Here is a 21,937-nt window from a genome sequence, read left to right on the forward strand (position 1 = left end):
CGTAATAAGAATGTTATACATAAATTTTCTTATACTAGCTTCTGCTCGCGGCTTCGCCCGCGTAAGTGAGTTTTCCGAGATTTTTCCATCTTGATATGTATCGTTATATTATGACCAAATTACAGCCTATATTAGCCTATGTGTTATTCTAATGTATAACCAATATTACCGTAAAGTTTCATTAAAATCCGTTCAGTAGTTTTTTCGTGAAAGAGGAACAAACATACATCCATCCTTATAAACTTACGCATTTATAATATAAGTAGGACTTTTTTAATACCTACATAAAAAAACAATTACTAAAATTTTAAAAGGGGCTTTAAAAAATATATAGTATAACTATTCATTTATTAATTGCACTTCATATACAAAAAAAAAATATTGTACATAGGCGGACTTAATGCTGTGTGCATTCTTTCCCAGTCAACCTTAGGGTGGAGCAGAGATAAACAAGGTAGGTGCATTAAAAAAATCTGTTGCGGCGAGCAAATACAACAGCAGATATAAATAAAACGATATATACAAAATGTTAATGAAGTATAAATAAATTAAAAGTAGACATAAGATGAAAAATAATATACTAATACATAAAGTATTCATAGTAAGAATACTTTATAAACTATTCTTAAATATCATTCAAACCTCTGAAATGCTTTATTGTTTGGTATCATTTACAGCTTGAGCTCTACTCCATTTTTAGATATGGAGTTTGTCGTAGAGGTAAAAAGCTAGACAATTTTACAAATTTTAGATTATAAAGAAATTAGGAGCTTAATATATTAATTTAAGCAATTTTGAGATCACGTGGGTTTATAGATTACAAAATAAATTATACGACGAGGACAGCGAGTGTAAATGATACGGTATTTGTATAAAACAAGCGAAGATACGACGGACGTCTCACTTGCGGTAGTGTAACTGTGCGTTACTTGTTGGAGGAACTGTTTGGCGGTGGTGCGATCGATTTCTGAACACAATACACCTAAACACATTGCAAGTGTGATATTGTGGACAAAATGGTGAGGTTTTTTAATTAATTAATTTTTTGGCATTTTAATAACGTTCCAAATTAAATACATACGCAAATCTTTACTACTAAATACATACTAAAAGTTTCATTGAAATATATTTCAGTAATTAAAAATATGTTTAAATTAAAAATTAATGATTTTAGTGATTGTGTTTTGTACCTTGACTTGTTATTGGATCATAATTTACCAACATAAAAATGATGCTTAAAATTAATTTTACTTTTCTATTTTATACTGTGAATTAATATATTATTATTTTGCATAAACGACAGTTAAATCTATAAATAAAACCTTATTTTTGTTACTTAAATAACTATTTCGGCTTACTGCTTACTTTACAATAGTAAGTACTGGAAAAACTAAACTGAAAGCCTCGGACATTTGGTGAATATTCTTTTCCTAAATAAGTACAACTTACAAAGCTATTATAGTCTAAGAATAAAGAAAAAAATAATTCATTTTTGTCGCATTTACTTAAATAAGATTTTTTAAGGCTTTGCCAAAGAGACTTTTTAAAAAAAAATTGTCAAAATCAAGATAAATAGAACTTATTATTATATATAAAACAATATCATTAAACAATATAATTTATTAAGATTATAACCCAATAAAAGCATATTATATATTTTATTGATTACTGAATAATATCATTAAACATTAATGTCTTTGACTAATTCTTCAACTAATTTGGCGATTAATATTTTTCAGTAGAAATATTCACTTACTCACACGCTTTACTTCCAAATTATGACTAACAAAATGTTCATACTTAAATAAATTAGATTACCTACAGATTTTGATGTTCGTAGATTATATCAATGGATCTTTTTAATTATAAATGATTTAGTTTTTTCAATTTGACCCTGGAAAAAATCCTTTGGGTGGATTTGGACTAAATTTGGTACCTACACAAAAAGCCCCTACTCTGCATCATTTCAACATTTGTAACATTTGTGAGTTTTTAAATGATACGCGGACGGAACCGTAAGAAAAGTTATGAATAATTGTACTGTTTGTTAAAGTAAAAAAAATATATTTGCTGGGCGCCCAAATCAACCTAATATTATCCCTTTTTAAATAGTTAACGTAAAACACGAGAGTATTCATGTGAGTAAATCAAGTATTAACAAAGCATTTGTTTATCAGATTACATTTAAATTCAATAACATTTAACTGATATTATATCCTATCTAATTAAGTGACGGAAAATGGATTAGATTATCCATGTCATTAACATTGATATCTATTAATTTATAGGGCATATTAAAGGTAAAATAAACATAAAACGTGTTTTTCCAATAGATAAGGAATACAACAAATCTTTAAAGTTTAACTTGTATCACGTGTAAGTAACTCTTGCATGATGTATTTGTTTGAAATTATGCGAAGAAGCGTGAATGACGTATTACCTGAAGTAAACCAATGGATAAGTATACATTTAATATGATACAGATGTGTGACTGATGATATCCTCGAAGTCTTATCCATGGGAAATGTATTGAATCAGTTTCGGCAAAATAGTTTTTTTTTTATTTAAGGCGTTGCACAACAAATTAAACTTTTGGAATTTCATTTGTTAAGAATTGAGATGCAGTTAACCGCTATTATAAATGGATTAAGGTTAAATAATTACTAAGCTATTTTTATCAATGCTATTTCTGAATAGTATTTCTCTAGCCCATGAGAATATATTTGTACTTTAAAAAGACTTGCTCACGAAGTCTCGTGACTAATAATAGCAAAATTAATTATTCAATCACAAAAGAATAAACCGTGTAATGGCGTTCGATCGATTCTTTTTCAATTAGATATGCAACAAGCAATTATTTCTTTTCTTATTTTTAAATCTATCATTTTATACTTATCTGCAATAATTATCTTTGTTAGGATACTAAATAATTGATAATGAACAATGAAAACAAGTTAGAACTGAGTATTAAAACTAGAACACAAACATGTTCAAAGGGATAGGCGGAAATGCAATGAAAATATCAATGTTTTTCTAATAATAGGTCTGTTTACGTTAAAGAAATCGTTTAGTGAGAAATGTTTTCACTATTTGTATGTAGAGTAACCCGGCACAAGGCTTCATATATAGCATGCTATTTATAAGTATCATATTTTAAATAAAACTTTAACACAGAATGCGGATATTAATTTCTGTAGCATCGAGAATGCAACCCTAGTTAACTACATAGTTCAGTGATTGATTTGACCGTTTTAACATCGTCAAGAACATAATAGCATAACGTTAAGTCCGAGTTTAGTATGGATGACATGTGCGCCACCTATAAGTTAACCTGAAGCATACTCTGGCAACGCATATAATACGAACAAACATTGTTTTATAAATAATAGGTAAAATTCTATCTACCAATAACATTCTATGTTTGCAATAAACCCTGCTATCTATTATATTCTATCTCCGCTATCTATCTATTATAACTTATCCTGTATTAAGCCTTAAACAAAAAAAAAGATTAAATGTTTCGACCATCGTTGTATACAGCTACGTAGGCCTTTTCAATTTTGAGTGCCTAAACTCTTAGTGAATAGAAGTGTTAAGCCATGGCCATGCCATATTGTGGCAGCCCAAGATACAAGAATAGCTTAATTTGGGTGCTACTAGCAAATATTTTAAGTAAATAATAATACTGTAAATAAATAAATAATAAATAAAAAAAATGGCGAGCTAAGAGAAGGCACGGTGGTGGTGGCCCCGATAACCTTTTTTGCCTGTTCTAGAAAAAGTCTTGTCCTTAGAGAGCCCTCGCGTGGTGCAGGACTCATTGAATTCGGCAAAGAATTTTTGCTCCCCCCTGCCCTCTGATGGGTTAGGTAGAGGTGCGGCTGCATCGAATATATAATCCGTCACAAGTTAGAAATGTAGAGGTGAATAAATGCTAAACCTAGCCATACCCAGAACGTCGCGGTTCGTAGGCATAATACTAAGTTTACGCTGTCACTAGTAAATAGACCGACGAAGCGATAAACATATAACATTACGCGCACATATCCTGGTGGTAATTTATATTATAGATTCCGGTTTGATATGTCCTAAATGCAATTAGATAATAATAAGATACAAAAAACAAGGGAAAAAATCTGTCTACACCGCTATAAAACCTAATACATATTTTTTAAAATATAATATTTTTTTTATTAGTATATTATCATGAATACAGAGGCACTTAAATCTATAAAACGCGTATCCTGTTGTGAGTATTCAATGAAACATATCTAGTTATCGTCCATATCGGATAAGCTAACTTGTCCTGAACGTCATCAATTAGATAAATCTAAATTAATGTGCCTAAATATTACTTAATAATTGATTATATTTTTTATTATCGGCTAAAGTTTTTATGGCTATTGAATACTAGGTGTTGCTCACGGCTTTCCCCGTCCGAAGGGCTTTCCTGATACAAAATCAATAATAAAATTATTACTGTAACGATCTAATTATCTATTTACATAATCAAATTAACAAATTAAAATATTTCCTACATGAAATAATTACTGGGATAATAAGTAGCCTGTTCGTGTGCCAAATTACATCCAAATCCATTCAGCGAATTTTGCCTTTACTTTTAACAAACATACAAACAATCGTATATAAAATATAAACAAGAAGAAAGATATAATTTTTTTTCGAGCGACCCGACTCTACCCGCGGAAAAATTAATTCTCCTTCTAAGACAGGCTTTTTCAGTATATAAATTATTAGAAATAAAGCACTTGGTATATCTTTCATTCAAATTTATTCAGCAGATTAAACGTAAACTTTAAAAAACACACAAAGGTAATTATTGAATTTTAAAGTATTTGATAATACTAGTAGTCGTTCAGTGTTCGAGCATTGAACTTCTTAACTTTAATCATGTCAAATCTCACATTTCTCCGTGCGTGCAATGTTTTTTTAAAAAAGAGCACAAGTTTTAATTATTTACATATAAAATGCATATGGCCTGATATTGTATAATATACCATATTTGGGCGCTGGCAGTACTAGTTTTATAGTAATAATAATGTAATAGATAAGTACGTAGTACATATTATATATCGTCGAATATACAGGATCATTTTGACATCGCGTTACTAAATTAAACCACAGGCTTATCTACTTGAAAATAACACTTTATAAGAAGTTACTTGACACGTAGATGTAAAATAAAAAAGTGAAAGTTTCGAACAAAATAAATATTAATAAAATAATGCTAATGCCACTACTTCTACTTTAAAAGAATTCATTGCAGTAGTAACATCATACTTTCATTCAGAAATACACTCACGCACACGCCAAATTCTCATTAAATTACAAAATGATCAGAAAACTAAAACCAGGATTTTTGGTGAAAATATTCGTTATTAATGGATGATTTTTAGCACAATGTCAGCAAAAGGGAAGACGAGTATGTGGTATCATTTAGTAACGCAATGTAAAAATGACCCTGTATATTTATTAAAATACAAAGAGCGAGAAACTAAACAAAATTTGTTACAAGCGTTGACGTATAAAAAGGGTTTCTTACCTTAATTGAGTTTGCATACTTATATAACAATTATGCCATTTATTTAATTATAATATACTTACTTTGGATACTAATCTCTATTATTAAATACGACGTTTTCAAGTTCGCTACATATAACACATATTTGTGATTAATTATATTTTAATTCCTTCTAATCAACGCTATAAATCAACATTAAAAAGTTTGTTAATACTTTAACAATTTAATCTCAAAGTGATTAATTTCAATATTTTCAAATACAAATATTAATCTCTGCTTAAGAAATGATACCGCAAGCGATAGACAGGATTAGCAGTGTTTAATACGTTCGTATAGAGAATTAAAATCAGATAACATATAACTAAAATAATTAAATAAAGCTAGTACATATCACGTATTATTATTTGATTTTAAATATTCCTTTGTAGTTGAATAAAATCATACTAGAGAATTAATAATAATAATTAGTAGATACGTAACGTTTTAGGAATCTCCTTTTGTTAAGTATTTGTTTTTTTGCAGAATGACGGCCAAGTAAACGGCGGCTTCGAGTCGTCGGAGCCCAAGATGGAACCAAAACGATCATCGCAAATAAGTTTACCTCCAGCTAATCTTAAAGCGACTATGGATAACATAGATGTAGGTAGTACTTAAAGAACCTAAGGATACTCAAAAGATTTTTAGTTTTCGATCCTAGTGAGGCCAGCGTGGTGGACTAAGGCCTAATCCCTCTCAGTAGTAGAGGAGGCCCGTGCTCAGCAGTGGGCAAGTATATAATACAGGGCTGATATTATTATTATAGCGTTCATCTTGCATGCACGATAAACCGTCCCTATGTCGGTGAAGAGAAACGTTAGTCTAATCTAGGACATAGGAACATTTTATAAAAAACTTATAATAGGACGACAACAATGTAAATGTATTAAAATGTAACTAAGGATTTTTTTTTTGTTAAATCCAGGACATGGACTTAGAGGCTGAACCGCCAGAACGTATGGTATGGTCCAACAACATCGAATTCTTGATGTCCTGCATCGCTACATCCGTCGGTTTGGGTAACGTGTGGCGGTTCCCTTTCATCGCGTACCAGAATGGAGGAGGTGCTTTCCTGGTGCCTTACATCATCGTACTTTTACTTGTCGGCAAGCCTGTGTACTACTTAGAGTGCGTCCTAGGACAATTCAGTTCAAGAAACTCTGTTAAAATTTGGTCAATTTCACCGGCCATGAAAGGTAAATAATCCAACAGTTGCACATAATAAAAAAAATATGTTATACTCCTAAGAACATGATTTATTTTAAGCAAAAATACATAATATGGATTTCAAAACTTGCAAAAATATATTCTGTAAGAAAATGAACAAATTGGAACTTCTCCGCATTCGGAACTGAATCCGCAGGACTCAGAGAAGGATAAAATGTAACCAATTAATATTTTAGTGTGGAATCCACATTTAAAAAATATTAAGCAATATATTGTAATCTTTAGTAAATAGGCTTTAGTGTAAAACTGTAATTGTGTAACTTTTTATGTAGTTGAGTACAATATCTCATAATCTTAATAATTCCCATTACAGGTACTGGATACGCCCAAGCTGTCGGTTGCGGTTACATCCTGTCTTACTACGTGGTGATCTGTGGTCTCTGTCTGTTTTACTTAGCTATGAGCTTCCAGGCTACTCTTCCATGGGCTATCTGTCAGCCTGAGTGGGAGAATTGCGTGCCCTCAGATCCCACCCTAGCTGCAGGAGTCGGCAATATCACCAACGGTACCAGCAGTGCTGAACTCTACTTTTTGTGAGTTTCTTTATTAATATTTAATCTATAAGTACTTATGTGAATAAATACTAAAATAATAGAGTTTAAAATGATTATTCAGGGTAATTTGAAAAACACCAGCAATCTTTTAGGATTAGATAGGGAACATCATAAACAACAATGTTTGTTCTACGACTTTTAATAATTTATTCGATTTTATGTTCGTATAAAAATAAATACTTAATTTCATTTCCGTTTGATTGTTATTAACTCTATGCGCATCGCGAAGATAAGGTAACCAACCCGTGCGAATTGCGGGGTGGAAAGCGGCGCGGCGGCCTGGATAAATAGGCGTGTTGACCTATTTATCCAGCGGCCAGTCGTCAGCATTGATGCGCGCGCGCTATACCTATATACGTTCTTCTGTGCCACGATCTTTGGTCGCCGTATCGATCGATGTAGCATTAAACAATGAAAGGTGAATAATACCTTTCTACCACTATTTGATATTAAAAGCGTCAAAGAATGATTATGTTGAACGTTGTGATTTTGTTTCGAAACCTTAACTACATACCTACATATGATTTTTTTTTTAATTGTTTAATGTAGCCTGTTCGAAGCCTGGTAAAATATGAAGGGATTGTGGACTCGGTGTTGGTACATACTATCTACAAACCCCGCGATCAATTGATATTAACTAGGTAATTATTTGGCGAAGAAAGTGTTATTATTATAGACAACGAAGCGCGCGCGAGCGTGCGACGTCGTTTCTTTATGAATGAAACATAGACGTACAAATGTCACGGAACTAAAATAAAAACTTTAAAAAAAAAATATTTAATTTATTGAGTTATATCAAAACTCATAGAACAAACTTTGTTGTGTATTATGTTAGCTATCTAATCCTGCGAGGTTGCTGGTATTTTACAAATAACCCTGTATAGTGTATAATATATATAATATCATCCCTGTATTATATACTGTCCCACTGGGCCCGGGCATCCTCTATTATCAAGAGAAATTAGGCCTTAGTCGACCACGCTGGTGGCCAGCGCGGTGGCCTACTTCGGATTGGCAGATTTCACATACCTTCAAAATTCGTCGAGAATTTCCAGGTATACAGGGTTCCTCACGATATATATATAAAGCAAGCGATCATTCACAAAGTATACACACATAATTTAAAAAAAGTCAGAGGTGCGTGCCCTTTGGTTTTGAACCTGCGTACATTCGTCTCGGCAGTCCGTTCCATAACCAACTAGGCTATCGCCGCTAAATGATTACTTAGAGTGAAATTTCACGACTATGGGCAATAACTTTTCGCTTGCGACAAAGGGTGAAGATGGGTGGAACCCAGTTGCCCTTTTTGCGACTAAGTCATGCCCCCAAAGAAAGGTCGCGGAGAAAGAAAGGAGGCAGTCTATTGCGCTTCTCTCTCGCAGCAGACTGCGGAGAGATGAGCGACGACCTTTCTAAGCGAACCTGTAGGTGGTGGCAGTGGCGGCGTTGGGTAACCAGCTGACGCGCAAATAATGCCTTAGAGGTTGGCGTTCTGCTTCCATGCACGCCTGTGATGTAACAGAGGTCTCATTAATTGGACGGCGAGGTGCTCTGCCCAAGACCCGATTCCGACGAGACGAGATTGCAGTTGCATTCCCATACGCACCCCGTACCCTTCGATATAAAGGAGAGAGAATAGGGCGGGATTTTAGTCCGTAGGACGGTTTAAACCAGCCTGACCGGCAGAAACCTGCAATCGGATTTTCCCGTGATAAAAAATATAGCAAAGGTACTTAGAGTATTTATGAGTTTATTATGGAAACTATTTTATACAATGCGTATTTCTAGTTTTCGCTTGCAATTTCACCCGTTTTATAGCTTTCGGCAAGGAATAAGACTTCTACTAGAATCGTGCATTTTCCGAGATAAAACGTTGCGTAATATGTATATTGATCTAAAACATAGGCTATTTGTGGATCAAAGTTAATACTTGATTAAATAACAAATGTCCAAATATACAAAACGTTTTCATAGGCGTTTTAATGTTTAACTCGTGATGACTAACCCTTTTAGATTTTTTTTATCGCGGGGGGAAACTTTATCCCTACCGCTACTGGACGGATGAGTCGAACGGTTATGTAAGTTTCACCGGTCTTACGACCTAATGTCTAAACTTGTGAGTATAGCATCGAGCGAGAACATTAAACCTAGTCCCTAACACTATGTCATACAAACAGCGGCATACCGGCCAAAACCCGCGGAGGCCTATTTAGGCGCATACGAGACCGCCCCGGGATATCCGGTTGCACAAAGATAGCTTTGCTGATCGCCTTACGTTGTAAGGGACTAAAGGAGTCCCCGAATTACGAAAAAGTGATGATTAACCCTGCTTTTATGCTTAATTGATAAGAAAATTTCAGCTTTTGAATTACGCTTACTCAATTTTTTCTTTCAATTACAGGAGGACGGTGCTCCAACAAAGTGATGGAATTGAAGGAGGTCTCGGTAAGCTAATTTTGACGTATTTAAGCTACATAGTTCAATTCAATATTTCCAATTTTTATATAAAGAGAGCATGTAAAAAATTAATTTATTTATAGAACAACAAAATTCAAGGTTATTATATAGTAAAAGAAACCTGCCGGTTCTGCATTTACAACCAAACAATCTCCAACTACTAACGAATTTATCCGCATTCCTATGTGCATTGTTATATTTTATAGCTCCTACCAATGAGAATTAAAAATAATCTGTTAATAAAGGTAGAGCTACATGTAAGCGTCAAGCTTCAGGTGGTTGTATGCCGGGCATTAATGAGTGACAAAAAATATGTACAATACAGTATTTAACAACCCCCATCATACATACATATTGCATATTATGTCCCTGCATTCGACCGCGACCTCCTGATTTGTGACACCATATACCGTCCCACAACTGACAATATCCCATTACTGAAGACTTGAAGCCTAAGCTGTTAATTTGTTATTACTTCAACGTTGCTGTGTTTTATAATCTCTATAACGTTGGCAAACCGCGTGTAATCAATTAAGCATTATAGACGTCCTGCCAAATAATTTCTAGTGTGCAGTACTTTCGCAGAGATATCATAATTATTTAATATTATTCCAGGTGCCCCCATCTGGTACTTGGTGTTGTGTCTATTCATCGCATGGCTCATGGTGTTCGGAGTCGTCGCCCGAGGAGTCAAGAGTTCCGGCAAAGCGGCCTACTTCCTCGCGCTCTTCCCATACGTTGTCATGATCACTTTATTCATCACGTAAGTAATTATCCCTCAAATAACTCCTGTCATAGGAATCAAGAGAATTTTTATAGCTGATATTATTGATGAAAAATTTTATGTCTTAATGGTAGCTTCTTAAAAAATAACCAGCAATGTTTTACTTGTTCCAAAAGCCTTTATGTAAAGATACTGCGTCATAGAAAAACAAAACGAAGCATCAATCACCGTATTAAAATTTAATCTCTATTATTATTGTACAAAGTAAAAAAAAACAACGCGTCTTTAGAGGGGGTAAGAATCACTTATATATCTAATCGATCTGTGGACATAAACATCTTGTCATTTGCCATCGTTGTATTTTTTTTAAATTAACCTGTAAAAGGTAAATTATGTTTCTTTTTTTATTATTTCTCAGCACAGTCCTCTTGCCTGGTGCTACTGACGGCATCCTGTTCTTCGTTACGCCTGACTGGTGGAAACTCCTTGAGCTCGGTGTAAGTTTTATATAAAAAAACACTGTTTCCACAAATTATAAAGAGACAGATAATACCAAATAATAAGTAGCAATATTAATTTAACTATTTTTTATTAATTCGTCATGCTGCCATTTTAGAAATCATAAGATAAGTAAATTAAACCCATAACTATTTCACAAAGTTTGTATGTAACCCACGATAACCTTTTCACTGTGACTGGTAGGGAATAATGATTTTTCTCTCATAAGAGCTAGTTAATGTGATAACAGAAGTTGTTTCTGTTTTTCTCTTATTTATACTCAATACAAGATTATACTCGTTACATAGCCATTATAGATTTCTTTCCCGGTATCGAAGTCCCACTGTTTACTTTTTATAGAAAAACAAATTTGTCAAATTTGATCCGAATTCATGAGTAATGCTCATTTTTTATATTTTCCAGGTATGGTACGCAGCAATCACTCAAGTGTTCTTCTCTCTGTCAGTGTGCACTGGAGCTATTATCATGTTCTCCTCTTACAACGGTTTCAAACAAAATGTCTACAGGTAACTTGACTAGTCTAGTATAAAAAACTAAATAATATTTAATTCTTCGGGAAAACTGGCAATAATTTTTAAAATTATTTGCCAAATCAACAATATTTTTATAATAAATAAGCATGTAACCATATTAACCAGATATGTTAAAATGATTGTTTATGTGTTAAGTATTAATATATATCTGATTAGAATAAATAAGCTTTTATGTATATATTTAAATTTGTTTATAGATGCAAGTTGCTATAAATGCACTTACAAACTTCACTTTATGTGTGTGAATAGCAGTTAAAACAGTTACATGCTATGACGTTAATGTCCTTTATTGAAGTCAAGGTAGGTGATTGTTATTGACCAGTCACGTTGACTGTCGAACACACATGCTACCATGCGCGCTACAAATATTTTACCTTTTGTGTCGAACTACTTACAATGCCTGCTTTAGTTCCTCATGTATGATTGACATGCTATCACGTTAACTATGTATCATAGTACACTAGATGTAATAAACAATATTATCTCCTTGAATGAAATTGTTGCACTGCAAGGAACGGATCTCCTTCTTTTAATACAAGGGATTTTCCTTTTCGACCGCCATGCTTATCTTTTTATATTTTTACTTATCTTGTACTTAAGTAATTGTAAACTTGATCCAGATTAGAGGGATTAATATAATACTTGTTATTTTAGGGATGCTTTGATTGTAACAACTTTGGACACGTTCACAAGTTTCCTGTCTGGGTGCACGATCTTCGGTATCCTTGGTAACCTTGCGTACGAACTCAACTCCGACGTGGGAGATGTGATCGGTTCCGGCGGTACCAGTCTTGCTTTCATTTCATACCCTGATGCTATTGCCAAAACCTTCCAACCGCAGGTAAATGTAAACCTTTAAAAAATACTATCACTCACGTTTATGGTAATTTTTTGATGCGAGCTCACGTACATTTTCTTTTAGACTTGGTTGCCTTTTTTGGCGCGGTGATCAGCCTGATGGAAAGGCGGGATCGGATAATTAAGCTTAAATCATCCTTTAAAGTGTGTGACCCAAATATTGTCAAATTTTCATCCACAGCTATTCTCGGTGCTGTTCTTCCTGATGATGTCGGTGCTGGGTATCGGCTCCTCCGTGGCTCTTCTCTCGACCCTCAACACTGTGGTGATGGACGCGTTCCCACGTGTACCCACCGTCTACATGTCAGCGTTGTCCTGTACTTGCGGTTTCTTACTCGGACTTGTTTATTGCACGCCGGTAAGTGTGCACTTCTCATCCACGATACAGAATACAGAACCACACAAAATAAATTGAATAAACATGTAAACGCAAATTGAATAAATTATAACAATGTTCCGAGAGAATGGATTTGAACTGAGTTAAAATGAGGGTCGTTAAAGATTAATAAATATCGTGTCACCAAGAATCGCACTCAACGTACTCGAAGATAAAAAGATTAACTCAAAACTCTTTGAATTTTATAAGATCTTACTTAAAAGCAATGTTCAAAAATGATATCTGCTTAGAGCGTCAGAAATCACAATTACTAATCTTAATAACTTTCAGGGTGGACAATTCATCCTCGAGCTGGTAGATCACTACGGTGGAACGTTCCTTGTTCTTTTCTGCGCCATTTCTGAGCTTGCAGGCGTGTTCTGGATTTATGGTAATATTTTCATCAAAATCAATAAAACAAATTAAATACTTTCAATATTCTTGCACTTAGTCTACAGTATGATGGATTTGTTTAACACTGTCATGACAAAGTAACTTACAACTACACGTGAGTGAAATGGCATTTAGATAGAAAATCTATTGAAGATAGATGATTAACCCTTCCTAGTGATACAATTATTTAGGCCCATTCGAAACCGGATAGGCTGATTCCAGAATATGACATACCTTAATACGTTGGTCACCGAGTGGTGAATTTTTTTATTTGCCCATCACTTTAGATAATTGACAATTTGTAGACAGTCATGATTTTTTTCTCACTCTCCCTCGAATTTTATTTAGGACAGTCGTTATGAATTATTTTTTTATTTATAGGGTTGGAGAACCTGTGCCTGGACATTGAGTTCATGATGGGTAAAACGACTGGTTTTTACTGGCGTCTCTGTTGGGGCATTGTCACTCCTGGTATGATGATAATTGTGTTCATCTACGCCCTTCTCTCCTTTGAAAACTTGGTGTTCGGAGACTTCTACGTATACCCGGTTGCTGGTTATGGTGAGTATTTATTTTATTTATACAAACATTTGGGTCTCCCTACCTTAGTGTTAAAAAAATATTGGTGTTACAAATTTTCTGAGCGAGTTCTTTTTAAACTTGAGCGTCATATTTCAGTCCATAATATGCCTTACAAATCTTATTTATTCTAAAACAGTATTTGGCCCTGCCATGGTGGCGTTTTGTATTTCCGCTGTGGTACGACGCTGTCTTGGGGTTATTCCCCATTAGAAAAAACGGGTCGGGCAAACCTGTATTGAATATTTTTGTTCAATATCAGCTCGGAGTTCGAAATTTGTGTCCAACACTCCGTCACATAATGGTACGGAACACACATGGTAAAAAGTGGAAAACCTAGTTGCACTACCGCCTATCCGGTGATTAATGCGTGATGAGTGTTTTTGACACTGGAAACGTATTTTATGAATTTCTGTTTACTTTACTTACATTTTATTGAAAATAATTTATCTAATTGTTGTCATTCTCTTGCTTATTCTCCTCAATAACTCGTTATTAGAGTTATAAAAAGATATATAAGTTTGTTCTTATTCACCTTTTTATTTTACAAGTATTTATTGTAAGTATTGCTAATTTTTTTTTTTGTGTTTTAGTTGCTGGATACATGATGTTATTTTTGGGCATAGTCCTTGTGCCAATCGGAATTGTAGTAACTTTGTACAAATATCGCACCGGCAACTTCCGCGAGGTAATCACCGTTTTGTACTCTAGAAACTATTTAATAATTTATTTATTTAGATGTCCTGCTGATGTCGTCGCTAGAATGAATTAATAAATTAGCGTCCTAATGGCCTATATCACCATGTTCAAGTAAATATTAAGTGTATTCTTTTGTTTACCGTTTCATTGGGAACTTGACTTGCATACTTGACTACATTTGCTCGCCTAAATTATATCCGACGGTAAGCGTTTACTCAGACGTCGTGAAACAATTCTTAAATAAGTGAAAGATTTTTTTTGAATCAGACCAGTCAGAGACCAGAATCTAAAAGAATGATATCAACTCCAAAGACAAACGTGTCCAAACAACCCAAAAATTGGATTTGAAAATAATTATTATTAAGTATTCAAAGTATTTTAACTTATTTTATTATGTACTCGTAGACGGTCAAGAAGGCCTTCCACTCCAAACCCTCATGGGGTCCCCGCTCGCCGCGTTTGCGCAGAGAATGGATGCAGTTCCGGATTGAAGCGAAAGCTCTTAGGCAAAAGATGAACACATCACGCGTCAAGCACTTATGGTACAGTATCACGGGTGCTTACAGGCGTAATATTAATAAGTAATATTAATTAATTAATAATACATTTATGTAAAATATGAACACATCTATACCTACTGATCACTTAGTGGAAATTAATAGACTAGTTCTAACTTCCCTTCTTGACTTCATGACAAAGGTCATAATGTAACGCGTTTATCAAATGGCAAGGAAAGGCGAATTATACAAGAATCTATGACGCATGGTAAAATACATCTTTATTGTATTGGAACTTCTGGCTCTTAGTTGTATAAGTTTAGGTTTATATTAAACCATATTCGGTGCCATATCACATAATACCCGCTGTAACGTTAAATGTCATTTTTTACACCGGTAACACTCTTTCTGCAATAAGGAAAGACTGATAGAAAATGAAGATTTATTGACTAATAATAATAGACTATATTTTCATAATGAAATCATGTAAAAACAAACTATTTATCACGTAGACGCAAGATCAGAGATAATTACATGTTAAAGAATATTATGCAAAACCAATTACTATAAAAATTAAACTTCATAAATACTCATAGCTTACGAAGGAATTGTTGTTACCTATACATATACCGGTGTCGATATTATACATGTTATCTATTTTATTTAACTTATTAACTTACGTATCGTTAAATAGATTTGTATACGTATGTTGCAAAGTCTATGCTATATAGTTAGGACCTATGTGGTCTTGCGTTTAATTTAAAGCTATTTTATAGAGTACTACGCTATTCAAATAGTACGTAGTAAATAATAAGTCTTGAATAATCTTCAAGAACTCTGTGCAATATATTTATTACTTTATAATTTACAGTATAAGTTTCAAGGTATTGTAATTTATTATTTAATTAATCGATAATAAAATATATCTGAAATAAATACCTTAAATTTGTTTTATTTAACAATGTAATAATATCAGCCCTGTATTATATACTTGCCCACTGCTGAGCACGAGCCTCCTCTACTACTGAGAGGGATTAGGCCTTAGTCAACCACGCTGGCCTAGTGCGGATTGGTAGACTTCACACACCTTCGAAATTCCTATAGAGAACTTCTCACATGTGCATGTTTCCTCACGATGTTTCCCTTCACCGTTAAAGCGAACGATAAATTCACAAAGAAAACACACATGACACATTTTAGAAAAGTCAGAGGTGTGTGCCCTTGGGATTTGAACCTGCTGTTTTATTTATCCTTATTATATTTTAAGGTTATTGAGGATAAAGCAAAATCAATATTTTTATATTTTAAGGTTGCCTGTAGTAACTGCTTATTACTTCATGTGACCGATATTGGAACGGTGACTCAAGACAAAGACGATGCTGGAATATTTATCCGTTATAATATATGGAAAACCAAAACAAAAAATAATTAATGTTTATAATAGGTACCTACCAGAATTTATAAATTATATCATGCTTGACAAAGGATAAAATATAATATTATATGGTAGTACCTATACAACGCACACACGCAGTTATCGCAAACCCATGTACCTTTTCCTTTAACTTGATATTGTTATTAAGGTGTAGTAGTACTTAAGCGTGTCTGTACCCCAATATTATAAAACACAGACTGAAAACCCGAGCTAAGATACTTTTAGATAATTTCCTTTTTATATATCCTATTATACATGATCTGTCCAACATGAGCTTAGTTTTAGACGGAATTTTTAATTGCAACCTAGTCTACTTGAGTATTCGGCGCTATCGTTTCCTAGTGTACTTGCTAAATGGCCCTAGTCATTTTCATTTTACTTCATTTTTACATAATATTGTACGTGTGTATACATTATTATTTTTAGCATCGTTTTTTATGCTGTTTAGATAATAACCTGACTGATGTAAGGTCAACATAAACTATCTATCCAACCAGATATAACAAAGATGGACATAAGGTCAATAGGTACATACGTATTAGTATTGCAATCAATAAAAAACTTTCATACGGATAGTAATTAATATATTTTATTTATAATATATAGTGGAGATTCGATTATCCTGTTATACAGATTACCATGAGATACGAATGTTATACGAGTTACCATGAAATAGCATAAACACAGGCGGAGCCATGAACAAAATATTGCTAATAATGATTCATAAGTACAACAAATCATTTTTCTTTAAACATAAAATTTTCCGGATTTTAGATTATCAGAATACCTTACGACAGCAATTAGTCCAGCTAATCGAGTCTTCACACTACTACACAATCGATTTTTCTGAAATAATCTATTTATTTTGCAAACTGACAATGCGGATATTCGATTGGTGCAGTGTTATGCAATGGCGAGGGAAGACTTGTAGCTTACGCCAGTTGAACACTTAACTATGCAGAAAAAAGATATCCAACCATTGAAAAAATAAACTAGCGGCTACCTGGGCAATAAAACATTTTGCCCTTATTATATACCTGTAAGTTCAAAATTCAAACGAACCCTAAAACCCTTATTTATTTAGTATGCGCGATCCTTCTAGCCGATTAATGAAATATAGCCGATTAATGAATTATTTTAGATAAACACAGAAAAATAATGTTATTGATGCCATTCTTGAACCTTTGGGAGTAGAATGTTAAGTCGGACTCACCGGCCTTCCGACCAAGAGGGCATTTAAGTAGATGCCCTCTGGGTCGTGTCCGTACCAATTATGCCGTCATACCGACTAAAACCTGCGGTCGTCTGCTTCTGCGTACGTGAAACGTTTTTGGGGGATCTAGAGTGCTTATAATTTTGCCGGACCGTCACAGAATAATGCCGCTTCACAGCTCACCTCTTTTGGGGTTCGGAGCCTATTTCGGCACCATTTGTCGAAATGAAGCGGCGTACTCCCCGCTATGTGGCCAAGACTTCCCATAACCCTCTTTTAGTCTCCTCTTACGAGAAGCAGAAGATACCATGGCAGAATTCTTTAAATGCCCTTATACCACAGGGCTTATACGACTTTACGTTTGAATATCTTCAAAGTATGCACAATGTCGCAGATGACACTCTTCCACGGTTAAAGATAACGTCAGAAATATTAAAAGAAATGAACTAAGGGGTTGTAAGTGTAATGACGCGAGGTCTAAAGGCCAGGCAAACACGGGATGCTATTTTTTCCTAAAATAATTGGTTTCGTCACCAGTGGCGAAGAGTGAAAATTTACAAAAGGGAACCCGACGAAATATTTTTTTCTATAATTAACATAATATAATACGCTGTTCACAATAAATTAAAATCAGTAAAATATCATAATCTATATATATAAAAATCAATTGCTGTTCGTTAGTCTCGCTAAAACTCGAGAACGGCTGAACGGATTTATCTTATCTTGGTCTTGAATTATTCGTGGAGGTCTAGGGAAGATTTAAAAGGTGAGAAAAATTCGAATAATTACCGGGAAAATCCTCAAAACAGCATTTTTCTATTTCCCATACAAACGTTTTCTAAATAAAATGGAGAGTCAATTTGTAATTTATTACCGCTGCATAAAGTTCAAATTCGCGTGCGCGTTGGAGGATCTAATATCGCGTTCTGAAACTCAACAAAAGTGAAAGTGAATCGCGAACGCGACAAAATTGCATAGTCTCAAAATACATAGTACATAAATAGTGGTCGGCTTCGAGAAACTCAATTTTAGCTAACTTCAGTTGTTAATATAATATATAACTCAAAGGTGACTGACAGTGATATATCAAGGAACAGCCCAAACCATTGGACGGATCGGGCTAAGACTTTACATGCATAAAGCTACTATGACGTAGGCATCCCCTAAGAAAGGATTTTGATAAATTCTACCCTTAAGGGGATAAAATAGGGGATGAAAGTTTGTATAAATGTTCTTAGATTTTCGACTGATTGAACTGAAATTATAGATTGGGGATAAAATTAGTTTGAACCTATAAGTACCGGGAAAATATGTAGCAAGACTTTTATCAAACAGTGGAATTTTATCCTGGAAAACACCTTCACGCGGGCGAAGCCGCGAGCAAAAGCTAGTACTTAATAATTTCCTTCTAACATATTATGTCTTGTCTCTAAATTAACAAAAAAAATCTTATATTTTGAACATGGGTACCTAAAAGAGTCCAACAAGAATTAATAACGCACAAACACTAATTATACATTCTAAATTATTAAAAATATTTCGCGCCAATAGCTCAACATGAAGCCGCAAATTCTCGGGTTACCCTGAAGTACACAGACACGCACGCACACATGTATTTTTACGTCACTTCCAAAAGATTAGACAAAGATACCGCGCTGCGTGTGAAAGAGACAACAATATCGCGAGGGAAGCTATGCGCGGCCGAGTTCACTTCGAACACTATAAGGCGCGAGCACTGCGCGCGAGTTACGATTTAACGAATTGATATGAACGACAGATATCATTGAAGTATGGATTTAATTTAATAAATATAAGATCACTTGTTTGAATATACTATTTTTATTCTAGTTATATTGTTATGTTTTTCTTTTATTATTTTTAATTAATTTACAAAAGGTAACCCGGTAGGAATCGGCTTGTATGGACGCTTCGCCACTGTTCGTCACCCAAATGATGTGGAAATACGCAGTAAACTGAAGCTGTTTACTGAATTGTTTTATTAGCGCTACTGAACTAACCCGATATAGTAAATTAAAGGATATCGATATTATAGGATATTATAGGATATGTGCCCTCGAAGAATACAAATTTTATCTATCACAATTGTCGCCAGGCGTAAGAGAACTGAATTTATTTTGTGAAGGAATAAATAGGAAGAATTATATTTAATAAAAATAATAATAAGAATATTTTTAAAAAAAGAGATAAGAATTGAAATAAATGGTGCGGACCACGTCTTTGTATTTTAAGAGATGTCATGAGAATAAATGATAAAGACGACCAACGCGTTATCTTGAATGATTTCCATTTTTTGCCTACTAGTGGCCACGCGTTCATAAAACGGGATGTTATTAAAGTGTCGATGTGATGTTATTAAATTTTGTTACTGAGCCTACGGTTAATTAGCAGGACATAATCTTAATATATTATATTATTTATTCTTAAAAATACATTATATAAAGATTTATATATATATATATTATATATGTTAATAAGTACTATTTATCTTGATATTGATTCTTTTGATCTTGAAGCCTTAAAAATTTCCGATTGAGGAACTGTAAGGGTCACAAAAATACATTTTCCATTATTTTTAGAGTAAAATAGCACTGTAATCATATAGGAAAATAATATTTACTAACTGAATGTCCGAGGTTTTCAGTTTTGTCTTTCCGGTATTCACTATACCAGTAAGCCGAACTAGTTATTTAACCCTTTCGCTATGTCTTGGCTTGCCGCTTCTATTTATAGATTTAACTGTCGTTTATGCAAAATAATAATATATTAAGTTCACAGTATAAAATAGAAAAGTAAAATTAATTTTAGGTATTATTTTTATGTTGGTAAAGTATGATCCAATTTCAAGTCACGGTAAAAAACACAATTACTAAAATCATTAATATTTAATTTAAATATATTGTTAATTACTTAAATATATTTTAATGAAACGTTTAGTATGTATTTAGTAGTAAAGATTTGCGTATGTATTTAATTTGGAGCGTTATTAAAAAGGCAAAAAAAAAATAATTAAAAAACCTCACCATTTTGTCCACAATATCACACTTGCAATGTGTTTAGGTGTATTGTGTTCAGAAATCGATCGCACCACCGCCAAACAGTTCCTCCAACAAGTAACGCACAGTTACACTAACGCAAGTGAAACGTCCGCCGTATCTTCGCTTGTTTTATACAAATACCGTATCATTTACACTCATTCGCTGTCCTCGTCGTATAATTTATTTTGTAATCTATAAACCCACGTGGTCTCAAAATTACTCACAATAATACATTAAGTTCTTAATTGCTCTATAATCTAAGATTAATAAAACTGTCTAGCTTTTTACCTTTAGGACACATTCCATGTCTAAAAAAGAGGTAGAGGCCAAAACTGCAACAATGTATTTCAGAGGTTTGAATGAAATTTAAGAATATGAATTCATATTATAGATTTTCAAAGTTCTTTTTACTATTCTAGTAACTGCTTTTAGTATGTAGGTATTGAAATTGTGTAATTATATTTACCTATATATAACGTTCTTATTACGAAGTATTTAGGTTTTTTTTATGCGTATGTTATTTTTGTACTTTTGTATCACTCTCACAAATTATATCTCTGTAAGTTTCGAAGGAGAATATAAACTCTGCGCTCTGTTAAGTAGAAATTTTAGTTCGAATACTACATATTATGTGTATCTTGGTAGTGTTTTCTACACATTTATCAGTATATCTTTAAGTGCAAGCACAATAGAATGTTTTATTTTTATTCAACTATAGGTTACCCACTGTTCATTTGAATAGCTGAGAGTTTAACAAATATGTACAATTATATATACTGTATGTTTTGCAATTTCGTATTATTATTGTGATAGGTATTGATTTTTGGCTTCTCTCATCGGATGTCTTTATTTATCCATTGATGATTCTTTTTTCGAAATAAGAAAAGTAAAACGTCATAAAATTCCAATACATTCATAAAATAGGATTTGTGAGTTTTGTTGTAAAGGTAAACATGTCGAATGAATGGATTTCCGCTCGCAATACCAAGTGAACTTGAGCGATGTGATAACATGTCTACAAAGTTTAAAAGTAAATGAGAGTATTGCTCAAAATAAAAGATCATACGTAACAAAATATTTCATTTTTTATGATTTTATTAGTCTTAACTGTTTCTGTTTTGTTTCTCTTAATACATTCGTTGTATATATTATTTAATACAACGAATGTAATAAGACAAACAAAAACAGACCGAAAATACCGTAACAATATTTCGTTACGTACATTTACTTTGATAAATA

General features: G+C 33.4%; 2 protein-coding genes across 3 annotated transcripts in view; one reads left to right on the top strand and one right to left on the bottom strand.

Moving 5' to 3' along the window:
* The window catches only part of LOC115441502 (carboxypeptidase B), a 45,811-nt gene that overhangs the window by 17,747 nt on the left and 6,127 nt on the right, over window positions 1-21,937 (bottom strand). The window lies entirely within an intron of this gene.
* LOC115441500 (sodium-dependent nutrient amino acid transporter 1) lies at window positions 862-15,870 on the top strand. The gene is made up of 14 exons (XM_030166312.2): window positions 862-1,019; window positions 6,065-6,181; window positions 6,504-6,774; window positions 7,119-7,338; window positions 9,761-9,804; window positions 10,432-10,579; window positions 10,959-11,037; window positions 11,462-11,565; window positions 12,247-12,433; window positions 12,632-12,808; window positions 13,118-13,217; window positions 13,601-13,780; window positions 14,392-14,486; window positions 14,903-15,870. The coding sequence occupies exons 1-14, from the start codon at window positions 1,017-1,019 to the stop codon at window positions 15,080-15,082; spliced, it is 1,905 nt and encodes a 634-aa protein (XP_030022172.1). The 5' UTR covers window positions 862-1,016; the 3' UTR covers window positions 15,083-15,870.

This window comes from Manduca sexta, unplaced genomic scaffold, assembly GCF_014839805.1.
Source record: "Manduca sexta isolate Smith_Timp_Sample1 unplaced genomic scaffold, JHU_Msex_v1.0 HiC_scaffold_57, whole genome shotgun sequence".
NCBI lineage: Eukaryota > Metazoa > Arthropoda > Insecta > Lepidoptera > Sphingidae > Manduca > Manduca sexta.

Excerpts from the sequence above, each read along its gene's own strand:
- LOC115441500 (XM_030166312.2), top strand. Across the intron at positions 13,781-14,391 it reads ATACCCGGTTGCTGGTTATG|TTGCTGGATACATGATGTTA; the intron begins GTGAGTATTTAT and ends TTTGTGTTTTAG. Across the intron at positions 14,487-14,902 it reads GCACCGGCAACTTCCGCGAG|ACGGTCAAGAAGGCCTTCCA; the intron begins GTAATCACCGTT and ends ATGTACTCGTAG.